Consider the following 20,205-nt stretch of genomic DNA (forward strand, 5'->3'; position numbering starts at 1 on the left):
GGGTGTCAGAGTTAGCGCTGCCATGTAGTCCTTTCAAAATAAAAGGCTGAAACACTTGAATATGAAGAATGTGGCATCCACCAGCCGCGCGCGCTCGCCCGGAGTCACAATTTACATTAGGCAGTCGTGTGTGTGTGTGTGTGTGTGTGTGTTCAGAAGAGCTTGTGCAGTGCAGGCGTGAAGATGTCGCGTGTTGAGACAAGGATGTTGACTGATGGTGTGAGACGTTTGTTCACTGTAGCACTCATGACTGTGAGTGTGTGTCTGTCTGTGTGTGTTTGTGTGTGTTCATTTAAAAAGCAGCAGTGATGGCAGAATCAACGACATATTGTTTCCCATGATGCAACAGACTGTGATGATGTAACAGGCCAATGAAACTGATTGTCTTTATATAAAGTTATCGATCGTCTTTATAATCACACACACACACACAGACTGTGACCTTTAATTTGAAATCCACTTCCTGAAAATGAAAATGTTCTCACTGTGTTTGAGTTCAGCTGAAAAACAGTTTGGTTGTTTTGATGTGTGCATGTATGAGGTACAGTGAGCGCCCCCTGCTGCTGAGAACGAGTAGAAAACACTGATTTTCAGCTAAACTGATAATCAGTGTCAGAGATATCTTTATCTCACTGTTAGACACACTTTAACAACAGGAAACTGCAGTTTGTAAACCACTCACTCTCCCACACCAAAGCCCACAGAGAAAATCAGTGATTTTAACATCGCAGCACACAGGAGTTGTTGATCACTTACTAGTTCACTTACTAGTTACTATTTTGTCAATTTGGCATTTAAAATCCTTTGATCAGATTTACTTCAGTGACACAAAGTGACCACACGAGGCAGCAGTGGACCAGCAGATCCTGTGTCCCATGAGCTAAAATCACTGATTTTCTCTATGGGGTTTGGTGTGGGAGAGTGAGTGACTTTACAAAGTTCACTTCACTCCTGTTGGAAAAGTCTGTCTAACAGTGACACACACACACACACACACACACACACACACACACACACAGCTGAAGGAGAGAGAGAGCATTCCTTTAACATCTCTCTCCCTCTCTCTCTCTGCGTGTGTGTTTTTCTGACATAAACTGAGGACACCATTTTCTTCCCTCTCCTGTTCCTCTTCACCTTCACCACTTTCCCTCCTCTTCCTCCCTCAGTCCTCCTCCTACCCTCATCCCTCTCTTCATTCACGCGCCGTGCGTAAATCGCTTCACTCCAGTGTCCAGAGCGCACAGAGCGAGGACACGGAGGTGGAGGACCTGTCTCCTCTTCTGTCTCTGGACTGTTTCGCTGTTTCTCCGCAGCTTCGGGATTCCTCGGCTCCCTCCGTCAGCGGGGACAAGGACAGCCCACCCAGGCGCTGTGGCACGCGTGCGGCGGCGTGGATGTCAGCGCGCGCGGAACTGCTGTGGACAATTTATTATTTCCTGGATCACAGACACACACACACACACTGGAGGCTCCGCGTGGATTGTAGTCTTTATGGCTCTGCGCGGGGACAGAGGACAGCCGCGAGACCAGCAGCTCCGTGGAGAGGTCAGTGTCACACACGCACGCACACACATACACTAAATTTAAAACTAAACTTCCTAGTTCCTCAGAAGATGAGGTTCTGTCTCATTAGGACCAGGTTTTGGACTCTGCTGGTCATTTTTGTATTATTAAAAAACAAACAAACAAACAAACATGTTTTTATGTAAATATTAACATTTTCATCATGTGATGATTTTGTCAAACAGGAAGTGGAAAAATTCACCATTTCCATTTTTTAGGAGACATTTTGCAGCAGGACACACGGACACAACGCTGTCCCTCACCTTAACCACAACTAACCCTGTCAGAGACCTCGTCCTATAACGCCAACATGTCGCCATCCTCCCTCCAAATGTCCTCACTGTCCACACATTAAATGTCCTCACTTTATTTTGAAACTTGGAAGTAACTCGGGGACCGACTTCCTGTTTTTGTGCGCCTCCTCCACACAAACACGCGTGTTTGAAGACGTGTGAGTCTGAGACGTCTCCTGTGGTTTATAGAAACCGAACAAAAGTCCTCGCTCAGGTCCAGATTGTGTCCTGATGTGATCCGAGGACAGAAAACCAAAATCTCATCAGAGGCCAAACGAGGAGACGCGTGTTCCTCCGAGCCGACAGCTGGTGACCCACTTCTCTAACTGATCGTTTTATGTCTCGTCCTCTGCACATTGTTCCTGGTGTGTGGAAACTGTCACAGAAAAAAGTGTCAGATTAAGTCTACGATGTTTTAAGAACATGTTCACGTCTTTATCTTCACTGTGAGACAGACTTTTCCAACAGGTTTGTAAACCACTCACTCTCCCACACCAAAGCCCATAGAGAAAATCAGTGATTTAAGCTCGCGGGGACACAGGAGCTGCTGGTCTACTGCTGCCTCGTGTGGTCACTTTGTGTCACTGAGGTCAATCGGAACAAAGGTTTTTAAATGCCGAACATTTAGCTCACAATACACTGTGATACAATTTAGGCTTTTTAAAGGACGCGTACACCGAAATGTCATCTGCATAGAATCGAACACTCTGCTGGTTTATTTCAACCAACATGACAAAAATAAAGAAAATAAAAACCAAGTATAGTAGTTTAATCTTTTCTGACGCTTAAGTCGGCGCAATTTAGTGACGCTAGTGACTCAAATCTGTTCATTCTTCGTATTTAAACTCTTAATGTTTGTTACAAAGGGTCGGCCTCAGCGATTCTCGTTAAACTGTGTAAATTCTAATATTTGTTGATTTATTTGAGTTAAAAAACGCTGCACAATTCAGGACAATATTTAAATTTTGTTTCTGGACAGTTTTTGGAGTGCTCAGGCCCCGCCTCCTACTCCTCCTCCTTGCCTAGCTGTGTTCTGTAGACGCCTGAAAGCGGAGTCCATTAGAACGCTTACATAATGAAAACGGCCAGAGATCTCCCACGGCAACTGAGCCTCGCCTCCGTTTAATGGCCACTCCCCCCACCCCCACCCCCTACTGTGGAGTGTGTACACACACACACACCAGGATTCAGGATGTAGAAACACACCAAGTGAGGAATCAGCTGTTTTCTCTCTCTCTCCGCTTCATTCTGTCGATGTCTCTCGCCCACTAATGAGTGTGCGGTGGCTACAGATGTCGTACACTTATAAACGCAGGGTGTCACACACACACACACACACACACACACAGTGATATAATGACTGTTGGCAGCTCAGCGTTATCACACAACTTTTCGCCTCCAGGCAAAAAAGCTTTTGCTCTTTAGCTCCGCCCTCCTTCGTGTCCATCAACACGACTGAATCAGAAAAGACTCACAAACAGAAGGCAGAAGACGTGAGGGTGAATTATTAAAATGAATTATTTTCTCTCTCACACACACACACACAAATGTGATGCCTTTAAGGACCTGCTCACACACACACACATGAATGTGATGCCTTTAAGGACCTGCCGTAACAGTGAAAATCATGTTTAAAAAAAAACAAAAAACATTCTCATTCCAGTGAGTGAGGCGACTTCTGTCCTTGTGTGTGAAGAGTCCAGAGGGGACGACAAGAACGAGACAATAGAGACAGAACAACAACGACAAGACACAAAAACAACAAGAAAAAGACACAAAAGAAGCACTTAAAGACACACAAATGTCTGATGTCAATAGAAAACTGCGTTGTCTTTTAATCGTGGTTTTACTTGTTAGCGTCGTGCTACGTGTAGCAGTCTCGCTAACGTCAGCCGCAAAATCTGCTACAACAAAGACAACAACTAAGAGGTATTACATAGACACGTGTCTTAAATGTTAGCCCGCTACTTAGCGTCCACTTAGTTGTGGCTAAGGTGAAACTCGAACTCTTTAATCTAACATTAGCGATCGAAACGGCTACGTTATCTTTGAGTCTACAATGAAACACATGCTTCAATTTGACGTATAATCCATTACTAAACACTCTCGCTAACTCCCTGCATCTCAGGAAATCATGACCGTAACCATAGCAACACAGATACTCATATGTCCTGGCCCCTCCCATAATCTCTGTGCTCAAAGCTACACCCCCAATATTTGCACAACTGTTCTTCTGTTGACTTCCATTCATTTCTAGTTTTATCACTAACATTAACTTTAACCTTAACCTTAAGCACACTTAGCCCTTAACCTTAACCACACTTTGCCCTTAACCTTAACCACACTTAGCCCTTAACCTTAACCAGTGCCTCACAAAATGAAGTTCTGCCTCATTAGGACCAGCTTTTGGTCTCCATGAGGACTCTACTGGTCCTGACAAAGTCAGTGTTTATGGTCCATAAGAGGTGATAAATGCAGGAACACACACACACACACACACACACACACACACACACACACTGCAGGGGAATTAATTAAAGCAGACGTTTTATTGAAGTTAGTCTTGAAGAACATTCAGTCGTAAAATATTATGTTCATACGCCTTAACAACCTATTACACACACACACACACACACACACACACACACACACACCTCTTTTTAGACCTAAGTGAGGACACACCATTGACATAATGCATTCCCTTACTAACCCTTACCTTAAGCCTTACCTTAACCTTAACCTAAACCCAATTCTGACCCTGACCCTAAAACCAGGTCTTAACCCTGAAAAAAGCACTTTAAAGGTTTGTATGTATTTTTTGGACCTCACAAAGATATGAATACAAGTACACAGACACACACACTATTAGCCATATGGCCTGCAGTGTTTTAATAAGTACATATATACTGACACACACACACACACAACTCTGTATTTTCCAGCTGTCTAACATCTGAGGTGAAGAATTAATGAGTGTGTGTGTGTGTGTGTGTGTGTGTGAGACTCTTCTTTGATGCTGAAAACAAACGTAAAACTCATTGCTGCATGTCTTTATTACATTTATTCATCATCTACGCCACATAAATATGAATTCAATGGCATAAATGAACTCTCCCACACCAAACCCCATAGAGAAAATCAGTGATTTTAACGTCACAACACACAGTTGTTGATCCACTGCTGCCTCCATCACTGAGTTCAAATGTCTTATTTTTGTGAATTTCTCATTCGAAATCCTTCAGTTAAATTTACGTCAGTGACACAAAGTGACCACACGAGGCAGCAGTACACCAGCAGCTCCTGTGTCCACGCGAGCTTAAATCACTGGTTTTCTCTATGGAGTTTGGTGTGGGAGAGTGAGCGGAGTGAGAGTCATTTACACATATTAACAACAACATGATCATCAGTTGGACTATTGTAGGGGACGACTCCGCGCTCGTGCTCTTATTCACAGGTTTTCCTCTCGTTCTCTCTCTCCGTTTATCTGTGCATCACCTGCCACTGATTTATTCACTGCCCCATTTTCTCACTTCCATCCCAGTCACTTTGCAGCTCCTCTCTCTATTTTTGTCCTCGTCCTGCCTGAGCAGCAGCAGCAGCAGCAGCAGCAGTAGCAGGATTTATTCTCATTACTCTGTCAGACCTGACTGAGGGAGCGTTTGCGTGTATACAGCAGCAGCGCAGGGGTGGGCGGAGACAACAAGAACAGGCCGAAAAAAACGGCATGAAACATTCATTTGCACGTCTAACACTACAGGAAACAGACGTGTGAACCACTCACTCTCCCACACCAAACCTCATAGAGAAAATCAGTGATTTTAGCTCACGGGGACACAGGAGCTGCTGGTCTGCTGCTGCTGCCTCGTGTGGTCACTTTGTGTCACTGAGGTAAATCTGAACAAAAGGTTTCAAAAGCCAAATCTGGCAAAAGAAGACATTAAAAGTTAGTGATGGAGGCAGCAGTGGATCAACAACTCCTGTGTGCTGTGATGTTAAAATCACTGGTTTTCTCTATGGGGTTCTGTATGGGCTTCACATAAACAGCGTCTATAATTATTTACTGACCTCAGCCATTTTAGATCAGCTGGTCGCAGCCATCTGGTCTTTTATTATTATTATTTTTATTATCTTCAAACCTCGAGGTTGTAAATTCTGCTCAGATGAGCGATTAGTTGACGCCTGCAGTTTTGAAATCATGGCAACTTTTCCGGCGCCTGGCGGTGAAAGGACAGATGGTGAAGAGAGAGAGAGAGAGAGAAAGGACAGGGAGATAAAAGCGTCAGGACAGACGTGGAGCGGCTCGTTAAACTCCGAGCAGTGACAGAAACCTGCTGATTAAGAATTGATCGAGAGCGAGCGTCGGGTTTGATCACGACTCAAAAAAACAAACAAAAAACAACGGCGTAATTACTTCTCTGTTTTTCTACCTCGTGACCCGAGGAGCAGCTCAACATTCACTCGCTCACCGTCTGTGTCGTCGTCAAATGTCAGGAGCTGCAGGTTAGAGAGAGAAAACACGAAGACTAATGAAAAAGTCATTACCTGACATTTGACGTCAATAAATGAGTAAAGAGATTTGAGTTATTTAATAATGGAGGCGATGGAGGGGAACGTGTTTGAAGTTAACAACAACAAAAACTTAAAGTTAAAAAATGTTAAAGTCAGGTTAAAGTCATGACTCAGCACAAATGAAGCGTCACTCACACAAACTGTCATTTTGTAATTTTTTGTAACGTTTCAAAAATGTCGAAACACAAACTCGTGTGGGGAGCCGATCGTTTTCCTTCAGATTATTATTCTATCCGTGGCTTCGCGGTCATTTTTGAGGGCGTTAACATCTTGCATTGCTCAAGGGCGCCCTCTAAGGTGAAAACAGAGGCAAAATTGAGTTCCTCTAAATTTCCCTAAACTTGGTGTGAAGATGTTATAGACCAAGACAAACAAAAAAGTCGCCATGGCCTCAACTCAACAGGAAGTCAGGCCAGTTGGAATTTTTGGCATCCATTTTTGCGATTTGCACCCCACGTAAATTAGCAAACTTGTCCGCGTGTTTGTCGTACCAACATAAAAAAACCCACGCAAATTTGTACTCGACACATCAAAGGTGAAAATTTGTCTCACAAATTTCTACCATTCGCCACGAAACAGGAAGTGCTCTCTGACTGACTGATGTATCTTTTTTTAGTAGCTGGTAGATATTTTCTGTGCCGTTACGAACATTAAGTCACCCCACACGATGAATTTAAGAAAATCTCAGTATTTTTACTAATGTTTCTTCTTTTTTTTTTGCAACATTTTGTAACTTTGTAGCTTTTCCAAAAATCTATGGTAACATTAGCAACACTGTTATTGTAACGAGAACAAATGTGTTTTTGTGAGGACATTCCTTTGTTTCCTAAGAGGTAACTCTTTTTGGAATATTACAAATGAGCTCATTTGTTAACTCAGTATGCACAAGATTTTCGTCTTTTATTAACATTGACCAAACAACATGTTATTTGTTATGTTAATGTTTGTAACGTTACCAAGTCATTTTTTTGCAAATCCAAAAAAAAAAACATCAAACAAAATTGTTATTTTAAAATTCTAATTATCTAGACGTGTAGAAGAAAAGAGAATCTGAGGAAAGGAAATGTGTCCACAGTGTTTGACTGGCGGCTGATTATCTGGAGCCGTGAAGCAGAAAACGATAAAACATGAAAACGAGACACTTTGGTGAACGTCTGCAGCTTTGATCCAGGTGTGAATCGTCTGCTCTGACACTTTAAGGCTCAGCAGCCTGAGGATTAGTGTCGGAGCGATGATTCCAGACGATCAGTCTGGGAAAACTACAGCTGCCTTCATCTGCTTGCTGTTAGAAAAGAAAAGCGTTTGAAAATCTAGAATATACCAGGCTCAGACAGATGCTAACAATCAATGATCAATAAATGAATCAATGATGAAAGCAGGTGCAACGCTTTCTCTCCCACACCAAAGCCCATAGAGAAAATCAGTGATTTTAGTCTCCTTTTAGCTCTGACTTACCCACCTGGTCCTTTTGGCTCCTCCCTCTCAAGGCTTCAAGCAGATACTTTTTTTTCTGTCAGTGATCCATGTATTTGATTTGGCAGAGATTATTTCTACTCCGGATGCCAAACTGCATTGATCCCGGCTTGGGACCGGCACTTGTGGTCCATTTAGAGTGTCCAATTAACCCAGTCAATTGGCGTGTTTCCATCGTGGTGCGGTTTGGAACAGTAAAGCCCTCGGTCAAGCTCGTATTTCGACTGAGAACAGTATCTTTACTTGTTAGGTAGTGTGGTGTTATAGCATAGCATTGTAGCAGTGTGACAACAACGGTTCAAGGACACCGTCGCCCATTCAGCCGACTGTCGCGGGTCTAGCTCCACCCGTGCAGTACCGAACCATTGCTCTGGTACCCTGAGGAAAGGGTTCCTGAAAAATGGAACTGTTGGGGCTAAAACTAATAAAGTTTCCATACTATTCCTAATGGAAACGCAAACAAAAGGGAAGCAGTGGTATTGGGTACCCATGAGGTACTATTCGGAAGTACCCAAGACCTTTTGGGATTCAGGTTGAGGGCCCTCGACGACTTCATTCATCAAATGATTGTCGTCTGGCAGTGCCAACACCCCACATGAGACAATCCAGAGTCTTTTCATGTGTCGTTCCACGCTGGTGGAATGACCTACCGAGCGCTCCCAGAACAGGGGCGGCCCTGTCTGTCTTTACGAAGCTCTTGAAAACCCAGCTCTTTCAAAAGCAACTTCTGTCCCAGCACTTTTACCCCCTCCCAAGCAGCTTCTCCTTCTGGGTATTGAGTACCCATTAGGTATTACTCGGAAGTAACCAAGTCCTCGAGCTGATGGGATTTGAACCGGCAAGTCAAGTTCCCTTTCCACTAGGCCATGGGTTGCTTCACTCTCTTTGTGAAATATGAGCTACAAAAAACCAAAACAATGAGCTGCAGAGTTGGAGTCGCTCGTGGATGATCGGACTGTTCTGGTGTCGAAGTTCCTGGATTTGCTGACACATGGCGCTCCGAGGACGACTGCGTGCCGTTAAGCTAAGCCCTTTGACTGGCAGGACAATGATTTGAAGAAGCTCTTTGGCCTCAGAGGATGAGCTCCTCACACAGTTTTAAATATTTCATCCCTTCTTATTCTCTCGGCTCTGATTTGTTTTAATAATTCAAACACTGTACGTGTCTGAAAAGCTTTGAAAATGGCCTGGAAGAACACCAGAGTTTCAACATTGTTAAAGTGTTTATGTTGTTTTTCACAATCATTCCAAAAATTCACTTACAAAACGTCGTCGTTTGGGAAAAACACGACGACTCAACATTCTCTGACTTATCTCTCTGTGTCCATTAGTAGTTTGGGTGGGAATGTAAGGCCGACTGTTGTCGTGCTGCCATCAGGGCCGCTGCTCTCCACTCTGATTAAATTTACAGCACCTGCAGCTTCGCACGGCTCATGCTCGCTCGCTATGACACAATTTGCTTCTCATTCAGGTCACAAAAGATCGGGGAATTTGCGGTGAATTCACCTTTCTGAGATGGGTTGACTGTGGCGTGGGGTCAGAGGTCAGCTTCATCCTCAAAGGGGTAGTGGTGTGACAACATTATCATCGACGGGTTCAGTTCACTGGGGACTGAAATGCGGTTTACAAGCTGGTCCTCGTCCTCTGTTTGTGGAAACATCCGAGACTCACTTTGTTCTGCGATCAATTGCTGGAATTAGGAAGACGTATTTTTAAAATCCGTCACTTGGAATTAGGAAGACGTTCATGACGGATGAGCTCAAAGAGAATGACTCAAAAAATGCATGAAAACAAAAAAAAACAAATACATATATGATGTATAAACATAGCTGTAACAAAATCTGTCTCCTTGAACAGAAAGGACGACGTTGTTTGCAAAGAACTAGACATTTTACAAATTAGGCCTAAAAAAAGATTGAAAAGTTTATGGAATCAGTGACAGACGTTTGTAAAATTAACTTGTTGCTAATGTTACAAAAGAAAGTCCTATATTACCAAATGTTGCTATGAATGTCCAAAAAAAAAAGGCATCGCTAAGCTCAATAAAAGCAACAATTTGTGTCTGCTTTTGTTTTTCTATTGATTTTTTTACTGTATGTTGTCTATTAGCTTACTTGGCTTATAGCTAACTAACTTGATAATGCTAAACCTGTCTAGTAGCTAGTAACTTAATACTTAATTTCACTTAATTAATTACTTTGATTGGGTTTATTCAGGCATCAATGAGTAAAAATCTTTTATTCCTAACGTTGCACAAACCATTTTATGACATAAATATTACAAAACACAATATTAGCTAACAGTTTTCTAGTATTTTTAAGAAAAGATGACATTGAACCTTTTAACCCCTTTTAACTTGATTGTCGTCATGGTAACACTGTCGTCGGACAACCTGCAGTACAAGGTTAAATAAAAGCACACAACCACGTTCCTGGAAAAGTGCAGGATTGACTCTCATCCGCAGCTTCCTCCCTCGTTATCGCGCTCCGCTCCACTTCCCCTCCGGACTCACAGAGTCTGACAGAAATCGTCAGAGCGCAGCGAGGAGCGGGAGGAGAGCGCTTAGACGAACGTTGTGGGCCGTCATCAGAGGAGGATCATTAACCTTTGTTTCTGTCCGGGTCGCTCAGGCTCACGCCTCAGAGACCGCTCTGATTAAATTACTCTCGACTTCTCAAACATCTGCTGCTCTTTGGATTGACCCCGTTAATCACTCGGACTCTAATAACTAACAACTAACTTCTTCCTGTCCAGGGGTTTTATGCCGGATGCCCTTCCTGATGTCACCCACCTGAGTAATCAATCCTGCGGTCACAAGTTCCCTTTCCACTTAGCCATGGGTTGCCCCGTCCACTGAATCTCAATGATGACTGGGAAAAATCCACAAAAGTGTTTGGCAACAAAAATCACAGTAAAGGGGTCTGAGAATTGTGATAAGAGCGCCCCCTATGAAAACAGAGCATATTTTAGCCACTTAATGTAACACAAGTTCACGTAAACATGTTTCATTCCATTCCAACAGGAAACTGAAGTTTGTAAACCACTCACTCTCCCACACCAAAGACAAAATGAGTGATTGTAACGTCACAGCACACAGTCGTTGATCCACTGCTGTCGCCGTCACTAAGTTTATATGTGTTATTTTGTGAAATTCTTCATTCAGATTTCCCTCAGTGACACAAAGTGGCCACACGAGGCAGTAGTAGACCAGCTGCTCAAAGTCCAAAAACGGCAGCACTCTGCTCCCTAGTGGCCAGTATGTGGTGTCACACCGTGTCTCACCTGTGTGTCCGTCTGTTCCAGGTTAGCGAGTGTGAAATGACAGCAGTGCTAGTGCACATGTGATCGGACATGGAGGCGTTCACCACAGCTAACCAAACGCAGGACGGACCCCGCCTCCGGCTCCCATCCACCGTCAAACCCGGTAGCTACGGTTACCGAGACTATGACCGCGACGCCGGCGCCCTCCCGCCATCGTTGCCGGAGGATCCGATCAGACTGCTGAGCGTGCAGGTAAACATTGTTATTATTATTATTAGTAGTAGTAGTATACAGTGGGTACGGAAAGTATTCAGACCCCTTTAAATTTTTCACTCTTTGTTTCATTGCAGCCATTTGCTAAAATCAAAAAAGTTCATGTTATTTCTCATGAATGTTCACTCAGCACCACATCTTGACAGAAAAAAAACAGAAATGTAGAAATTTTTGCAAATTTATTAAAAAAGAAAAACTGAAATATCACATGGTCATAAGTATTCAGAGCCTTTTCTGTGACACTCATATTTAACTCACATGCTGTCCATTTCTTCTGATTGTTCTTGAGATGGTTCTGCTCCTTCATTGGAGTCCAGCTGTGTTTAATTAAACTGATTGGACTTGATTAGGAAAGGCACACACCTGTCTATATAAGACCTTACAGCTCACAGTGAATGTCAGAGCAAATGAGAATCATGAGGTCGAAGGAACTGCACAAGGAGCTCAGAGACAGAATTATGGCCAAGGTTACAAAAGAATTTCTGCAGCACTCAAGGTTCCTAAGAGCACAGTGGCCTCCATAATCAAATGGAAGACGTTTGGGACGACCAGAACTCTTCCTAGACCTGGCCGTCCAGCTAAACTGAGCAATCGTGGGAGAAGAGCCTTGGTGAGAGAGGTGAAGAAGAACCCAAAGATCACTGTGGCTGAGCTCCAGAGATGCAGTAGTGAGATGGGAGAAAGTTCCATAAAGTCCACTATCACTGCAGCCCTCCAGCAGTCGGGGCTTTATGGCAGAGTGGCCCCACAGAAGCCTCTCCTCAGTGCAAGACATATGAAAGCCTGCAGAGAGTTTGCCAAAAAACACATGAAGGACTCCCAGACTATGAGAAATAAGATTCTCTGGTCTGATGAGACCAAGATTTAACTAAGTGGTATGTGTGAAGAAAACCAAGCACTGCTCATCACCTGCCCAATACAATCCCAACAGTGAATCATGGTGGTGGCAGCATCATGCTATGGGGGTGTTTTTCAGCTGCAGGGACAGGACGACTGGTTGCAATTGAATGAAAGATGAATGTGGCCAAGTACAGAGATATCCTGTAGGAAAACCTCTTCCAGAGTGCTCAGGACCTCAGACTGGGCCGAAGGTTCACCTTCCAACAAGACAATGACCCTAAGCACACAGCTAAAATAATGAAGGAGTGACTTCGGAACAACTCTGTGACCATTCTTGACTGGCCCAGCCAGAGCCCTGACCTAAACCAATTGAGCATCTCTGGACCTGAAAATGGCTGTCCACCAACGTTCACCATCCAACCTGAGAGAACTTGAGAGGATCCAAGAAGACTCATGGCTGTACTAGCTCAAAAGGAGCTTCTACTCAATACTGAGCAAAGGCTCTGAATACTTATGACCATGTGATATTTCACTTTTTCTTTTTTGATACATTTGCAAAATCTTCTACATTTTTGTTTTTTTTCTGTCAAGATGTGGTGCTGAGTGTACATTAATGAGAAATAACATGAACTTTTTTGATTTTAGAAAATGGCTGCAATGACACAAAGAGTGAAAGATTTAAAGGGGTCTAAATACTTTCCGTACCCAGTGTATAATCTGTTACAAGAGAACAGGAATTTATAGACTTTCATGTGGATGATACTGATTTTTGTTTGTTTGTGTTTGTAGGTGGTGTTGATCCTGGCTTACAGCACCATCATCGTGCTGGGGGTTCTGGGAAACTCTCTCGTTATTTACGTCATCTATCGCTTTAAGACTCTGCGAACTGTCACCAACTTCTTTATCGCTAACCTGGCTGTGGGTATGTGTACACACACACACACACACATGCTATTTCAATTAGCAAGCATAGATAAATGAACTAGCTAGCATAGATAAAATAACTAGCGAGCATAGATAAAATAACTAGCTAACATAGATAAAATAACTAGCTAACATAGGTAAAATAACTAGCTAACATAGATAAATGAACTAGCATAGATAGAAACATTAACCATGGACTTTGTTCTTGATGAATGATTATTTGTTGTTTGTTTTGTAAAACGTCAAACGTGGAAATTAAGATGTTCTCAAATGATTTCTTTGTTTTATGGAGCAAAGAAACCAGAAAATATTCACATTGAAGTGAAGGTTATCACTTTAATAAATTATGAAAAAAGTTGGCGATTATTTTAGTAATCAATTAATAAGCGACGATTCATTTATTCATGGTGCATTTGATTTACGTTGGTGTCATAAACCTGAAAAAGAACACACTCACACTTTATTTCACAGTTCAAACGCAGCAAACGTTAAAAATCTCTTTTTTTAATCTCTTTATCTGTGACATTTTGACCTTCAGGCGTAAACTTTAATCTGAAGAGACGACGACAGCGACTGCGTCCATGAGGGATTCAAATGAACATTTGGCCTCGTGCTTTAATCTGTGCACCGTGCAGCTGTGAGCACAGCTAACAGAGAGAGAGAGAGACAGGGAGAGAGACAGACAGAGAGAAAACGCTGTCAACAAATGAGTTTATTCAAGGAGAAGAAGAAATGATTTGAAGAAGTGTGTGCGTGTGTGTGCGTGTGTGTGTGGCCTGCAGTGTTTGTTGTTCTGGGAAGGGTCGCACACACACACACACACACACACACACGTTTAAATGTTGCATACGACATATTTAAATTTGAATAATTGTAACGTGAATATTGATGACATCACACGTTTGTTCTGGTCAAAGACAAACTGATGAAGCTGCGTGTGTGTGTGTGTGCGTGTGTGTGTGTTCATTACTGACAGACCTCTCTGTCCCTCTGTCTGTCTGTCTGTCTCTGTCCCTCGGTCTGTCCCTCTGTCCGTCTGTCCTCCTGCTGACCTCCTGGTCAACACGCTGTGTCTCCCGTTCACGCTCGTCTACACGCTGCAGGGGGAGTGGAAGTTTGGGAGCGCGCTCTGTTTCCTGTTGCCGTACGCGCAGGGACTCGCCGTGCACGTTTCCACGGTGACGCTCAACGTCATCGCCCTGGACAGACACAGGTGGGCGTGGTTTGTTGTTGTTCATCATTGACGTGTCCAACACTACGTCCACTAGAGGGCAGCACGTTTTTTTACTACACTTTATTTTGACACATTTTTATGCGATCGTTTTTTTATAACAGTAAAACTTTTTGAAATACATTTATTATATATATATATATAATATTTTTTATGTCCACATTCCTGTTCCTTTTCATTCCTTATATCTGTCCTCCTTTCCTCTCCTTTTCTCACATTCTTTCTTTTACTGTATTTTTCTTCTCTCGTTTCTCCTACTTTCCCTCATTTTCCCTTCCCTTCTTTCCTTTCCTTCCTCGTCTCCTCCTCTCACCTTCTGTCACTGAACAGAAAAAACTCTCTTTTCTTTTCTTCATCCATTATTCATTCTTGATCTCACACAGTTGTCCTGTGGTGTGTGTGTGTGTGTCGCAGGTGTATCGTGTATCACCTGGAGACCAGGATGCGTAAGGACGTGTGTTTCGGTGTCATCGCTCTGACCTGGGTCCTCAGCGCCGTCCTCGCCAGTCCTCTGGCCATTTTCAGAGAATACGGATCCTTCACTCTGGAGCCTGGACACAGTATACAGGTGCACACACACACACACACACACACACACACACCTGCAAGTCCTTCTGGTCGCTCGCTTTGATCTTCCTGCTCATCCCCACTCTCTTTTCCATCTCTTTCATCTGTCTCTCTCTCTGTCTCTCTCTCACCGACACAGTCGTGTCTGTAGATGTTTGTTTCACTTGTGTTTGTGATTCCGACCGTGGGCGGGGCTTAGAGAGCTGCCTGCTGATTGGCTACTGAGTTGATTGATGATTGGCGTCCTCGGAACTCATCACATCACTGTGAAATCCAAACAAATAAAATACAATCATTTGTGTATTTTAGATGTTTGTGTGTTGTTTATTCCGTGTGTGTGTGTGTGTGTGTGTGTGCAGGTGTGTACAGAGAAGTGGCCGGGTAAAAGCACTGACGGAACCTTCTACAGCATCTCCATGTTGATCCTTCAGTACTTCCTGCCGCTCTCCATCATCTCCTTCGCGTACGCGCGGATCTGGTCCAAACTGCGCGGACACGTCAGCCCGGCGGAGAACGCCGGCAGCGGCGCCGCCAGCTCCGAGCGCCACCGCCGGCGCCGCAAGACCACGAAGATGCTGGTGACGATGGTGGTGGTGTTCGCCGTCAGCTGGCTGCCGTTCCACGCCTTCCAGCTCGCCACCGACATCGACAGCGCGGTGCTGGACATGCGCGACTTCCGCCTGCTCTACACCGTCTTCCACGTGGTCGCCATGTGCTCCACCTTCGCCAACCCGCTCCTCTACGGCTGGATGAACCGCAACTACCGCGCCGCCTTCCTCGCCGTCTTCAAGTGCCGCCGCGCGGGGGAGCGAGGGCGGAGCGGCCGGCTGGACAGCATCCACCCCGTCAGAGGAGGAGGAGGAGGAGGAGGAGGGAGAGCGAAGAAGATAGTGCTGGAAACACAGGACGTCGTGTCCACGCGCCTGAATGCCACCGACGTGTGAGGAGGAGAGCGGAAGAGTGAGAGTCACACGACGATGGACGCAAAGAAAAGAAGAAAGAAAGAACAAACGGCATCAGAGTGAAAATAGAAACGACGCCAACAGGGATTGACGAGGTTTTAGAACTCTAAAAATAGACGAGTGGGGATTAGAAGACGAACAACAGAAGTTCTGCTCGACCAATCACAGTCCGCGACCTCGTCTCACTCTTCAAAGACCTTTTTTTTTCTTTCCTCGCTGCGGATATTTTCTGCTTCTTTCCGGGAAAAATCAAAAGGGAAACTTTCAGAATCATCTCCTCGATTCAAAACTGATTCAAGAACTTGAGGACTCGAGGATTTAAAGAGACAATGAAGACGCTCAGACCAATCCAGAACAGTCTGGATTTAAAGACTTTTGTTGAGGAAGAAGAGGAGGAGGAGGAAGAGGAGGCTGCTGCATGTTCCTGTGAAAACACTCATGAATGTTTGAGAAAAAAACAAAAAGTTTATTTTCTCTCTTTGTTGTTTCTTGTTTTTCTCTGTGTTGTCGTCACGTCAGCAGGTTTCTGCTCACAGAGGACGAGTCGGTGTTTCTGAAAATAACCGCGAGCTATCACTGATTTAAATGTTGATGTCGAGCGCAGGATTCTCCAGTTTAATAAAAAAAAAAATCTATGTCAGTTTAAGTCTACGATGTCTTAAGAACGTGTTCACGTCTTTATCTCACTGTGAGACAGACTTTTCCAACAGGAAACTGACGTTTGTAAACCGCTCACTCTCTCACACCAAAGCCCATAGAGAAAATCACTGATTTTTGCTTGCAGCGACACAGGAGCTGCTGGTCTGCTGCTGCCTCGTGTGGTCACTTTGTGTCACTGAGGTCAATCTGAAGAAAGAATTTCAAAAGGCGAATTCACCAAATAAGACGTTCGAACTTAGTGATGGAGGCAGCTGAGAATCAACAACTCCTGTGTGCTGTGATGTCAAAATCACAGATTTTCTCTATGGGCTTTGGTGTGGGAGAGTGAGCGGTTTACTAACTTCAGTTTTGTTTTGCTAAATTTACGTCATCTTAAGTCTACGATATCTGAAGTTTCTTCTGCATCTAATCCAGATTACAGAATTGTGTTTCTGTCAGCGACGTCTCAACAGATCGGGGTGAATTCTTACGTAAGATGGTGACAGTTCTGGTGTAACGTTGATTCTTTTTTTGCTGTTGTGTTTTCCCTCCAGCCTGCGGCAGACGCCACGTCTTCATTCTTACTCTGCAAATGAAATAGTTATTTTTTTGCTCTTCAGGTCACTTCGTGTTCGGTGTTCATAGTTTAATTGTCATGTTGTAATTATAACTCTGCTTCCCTGTGGCAGGAGCCGTGTCAACATCACAAACCTCTGAATGTCAATGAACACGGGGACGAGACTGGAGTTTAAACTTACATGGGAACAATTGTTAAGAGGATCAAACGCTCAGTTTCCTCCCCCCAGAACCTCACCCGCCGTATCTCGCTCTGAGAGTTTGGACAGAAAACATCCATTAAAAAAGAAATGGATTTTATTCTGCAAAAACTCGATATTTCAAACCTGTGCTTGACTGTTTCTCTCTGAACTCTGTCGATTTGATTTCGCTCCGCAGGACACGTCGGAATCTCGAGGTTTAAGCGATTAAAGCGATTTTTCTCCTGATAAAAACAGACGCTTTTTTGTTTTTCAGCGCGCTGCTTCATTGGTGCAAACATTCAAAAATGAAATCAAACACAACAAACAAGCTCGCTGAGTAGCCTGCTAGCTGCTGTGCTCGCACCGGACGTGACGCAAACACAACCGTTCCTGCAACCCGTGTATTTTGGTGGTTAGAATGTTTCTGACTCTGGACACAGTCGCGCAGCGGGAACCGAGTACCAACCCGACTGCAAACACATGTTGCCAACAGCAAAAAAAGAGCGGGTGAGACACAGGACAGGAAGTAGCGGGAATATCAAAACAACAACAACGAGAGTTTGACGTGTTCAGTCGTCGCCTGTTAAGCCCCGGTCTTTCAGTCGGGGTTAGCCTGTCCAGGGTTAGCCTGTTAGCGTGTCCTCTACGGTCTTCAGTCGCTTCAGAAACGATAAGGACTGTGAAAGTCGCGTCCCCAGCTTTAAGTTAATCGGACGAAAGCTCGGGGACGATGTCTCGGCGTGTTCATGCGAGGACGGTGACGGGTCACTGACGCTGCTCGACCTCTTTTATTAAACATACATGAATGTAAACTGCTTTGTACCACGACTGTGACGCTGTAACTCTGTGTAACTCTGTAAATATGAGCGGTGTGAGCGAGTGTAACCAAGCACAGACCGTGTCCAACAACTGACGCTACATTCAAGCACAACTGCGCCTCTGGGCTCTTTCTTTCTGTGTGTTTGTGTGTGTGTGTGCATCGTGTCGTCCAGTCGCCACAGAATTCAAAAGTCCAAAGAGGAAATGACCTCACATCCGGTGTTAAGAGCCGCCCAGTTTCCACAGAGATTCACCAGTCAAGTAACGGTGGGTAATGTTAGCATTAGGGCTAACTAGCAAGCTAATCTTCTCCATTTGATAAACAAAAATGAGCACATGAAGAATGTTCACGTCTTTATTTCACTGTTAGGAAATTGAAGTTTGTTTGGTGATATGTGAGCTAATATTTGAAACTCATAATCACCCTCTATGTGAATGAACAGGAAGGAGACAAGGCTAACCACTGCTTTTTTCATTTGTATTTGTTTATCGTTGTTTTAGTTCGGCGTTTGACGGCAAACACACATTTTTAAAAAAAACCTGGCTCTTGAATGTATGAATAAATTAAGTAATCAAGGTAATTGATCGTCAGATGGTCGGGCGTCTCACTGTCACTGTCCGTGTAAACAGATAAACAGTTGAGCAGGCGTTTCATTAGCAGAGCGTTAGCCTCGTTAAGTTTCAGTGATCTGACGTGGTTTTTATTGACTCGTGTTTTCTTGTACCATCTGTTTTTTTCAGTCAAACAAACAAACAAACAAACAGTGACTGTCTTCTGTCTCCACTCAGTGATTATGAAAGTCATTTGTTTTGAGCTGCTCCCAAACTAAAGACAATTACTATGTGTGTGTGTGTATTTATACCTTTGTGACGTCCAAAAAAACCTACAAAACAACATTTTGTCTTTGTCCCCACACATTTAAAGTGATTTTTCAGGGTTAAGACCTGGTTTTAAGGGTTACGGTTAGAATAAGGTCTAGGTTGAGCTTTGGTCAAGGGTTGGGTACTTACATGTGGTGGTTCAGGTTAGTATAGGGGGCGGCGCTAACAGCCCCCTAATGTCCCCACAACAAGACATTCCGTCACAGTGACTCTAAAGCAGTTAGGGTAAAAATCCCGGATATTTCTGCTTTAAATCTTTAATCTCTAAACAAATAAATATTCTGTAACTCTGCTGCAGTGGAGCGACTGTAGTCTTTTCAAGATTTGAACTCCTTATTTTTCTTTCTTCTTCTTTCCCAGCAGAGCGCTCATGGGAAATCTCGCAGCATAATGATGATATCAACTTTATTACGTGCAGCCCTGAAGCCCGTGTTCTTCGCTGCTTTTAGTCGCGACGGCTCGCGGGGAAAGTACAATCCATTGTTGGGTCGTAAAAGGTCGAAGCCATTGACTCTGTCCCCTCCCACCAGCCATTATCCCATCAAAGTGAGTCACCTGGGAAAATATAGACTGGAATAAATGATTTCCCCCCTCTCTCTCCGTCTCCTCACCACCAGCAGCCGCCTCCTGCTAACTCCCTGTGGCTTTTCGATAAATAGCTTTATCTCTGCATCTTTATTTCCCTCCTCTTTGTGTCTATTTTTCCCTCTTTGATTCTCTCTCTCTCTCTTACAGCAGTCGATAACAGAAGCACAGCACAAAAGAAATCTTCCATATGGAAACATAATATATATGATATACAGCGTGATATTCCACATATATACATCACTCATGTGGTGAGATATTTTAGTACACACATAGAAATACACAAAGTAAAATGTACTCTACAATGTCATGATTTTACCATATGCTGTAGAATTTAATATATGTCCGTGCATGAATTACATCAGATTTTTTTGTTCCTTTGTTTCTTAGTCAGTTGTTTAGTTTTAACGTGATTATATATAAATATATATATGTATGTGTGTATATATATATATATATATATACACACACATTTATATATGTATATATACACATTTATATATGTATGTATATATACATATATATGTATATATACATATATATACACATTTATATATGTATGTATA

General features: G+C 43.5%; 1 protein-coding gene across 1 annotated transcript; it reads left to right on the top strand.

Moving 5' to 3' along the window:
* Positions 1–1,139: 1,139 nt before the first annotated feature.
* On the top strand, positions 1,140–16,619 carry npy2rl (neuropeptide Y receptor Y2, like). Its single transcript, XM_044021083.1, has 6 exons — positions 1,140–1,545; positions 11,202–11,411; positions 13,062–13,194; positions 14,244–14,409; positions 14,842–14,995; positions 15,354–16,619. Exons 2-6 carry the CDS (start codon positions 11,250–11,252, stop codon positions 15,936–15,938), a joined length of 1,200 nt encoding a protein of 399 aa, XP_043877018.1. The 5' UTR covers positions 1,140–1,545; positions 11,202–11,249; the 3' UTR covers positions 15,939–16,619.
* The last annotated feature ends 3,586 nt before the right edge of the window (positions 16,620–20,205 follow it).

This window comes from Solea senegalensis, linkage group LG3 (genome assembly GCF_019176455.1).
Source record: "Solea senegalensis isolate Sse05_10M linkage group LG3, IFAPA_SoseM_1, whole genome shotgun sequence".
NCBI classification, from domain to species: Eukaryota; Metazoa; Chordata; class Actinopteri; order Pleuronectiformes; family Soleidae; genus Solea; species Solea senegalensis.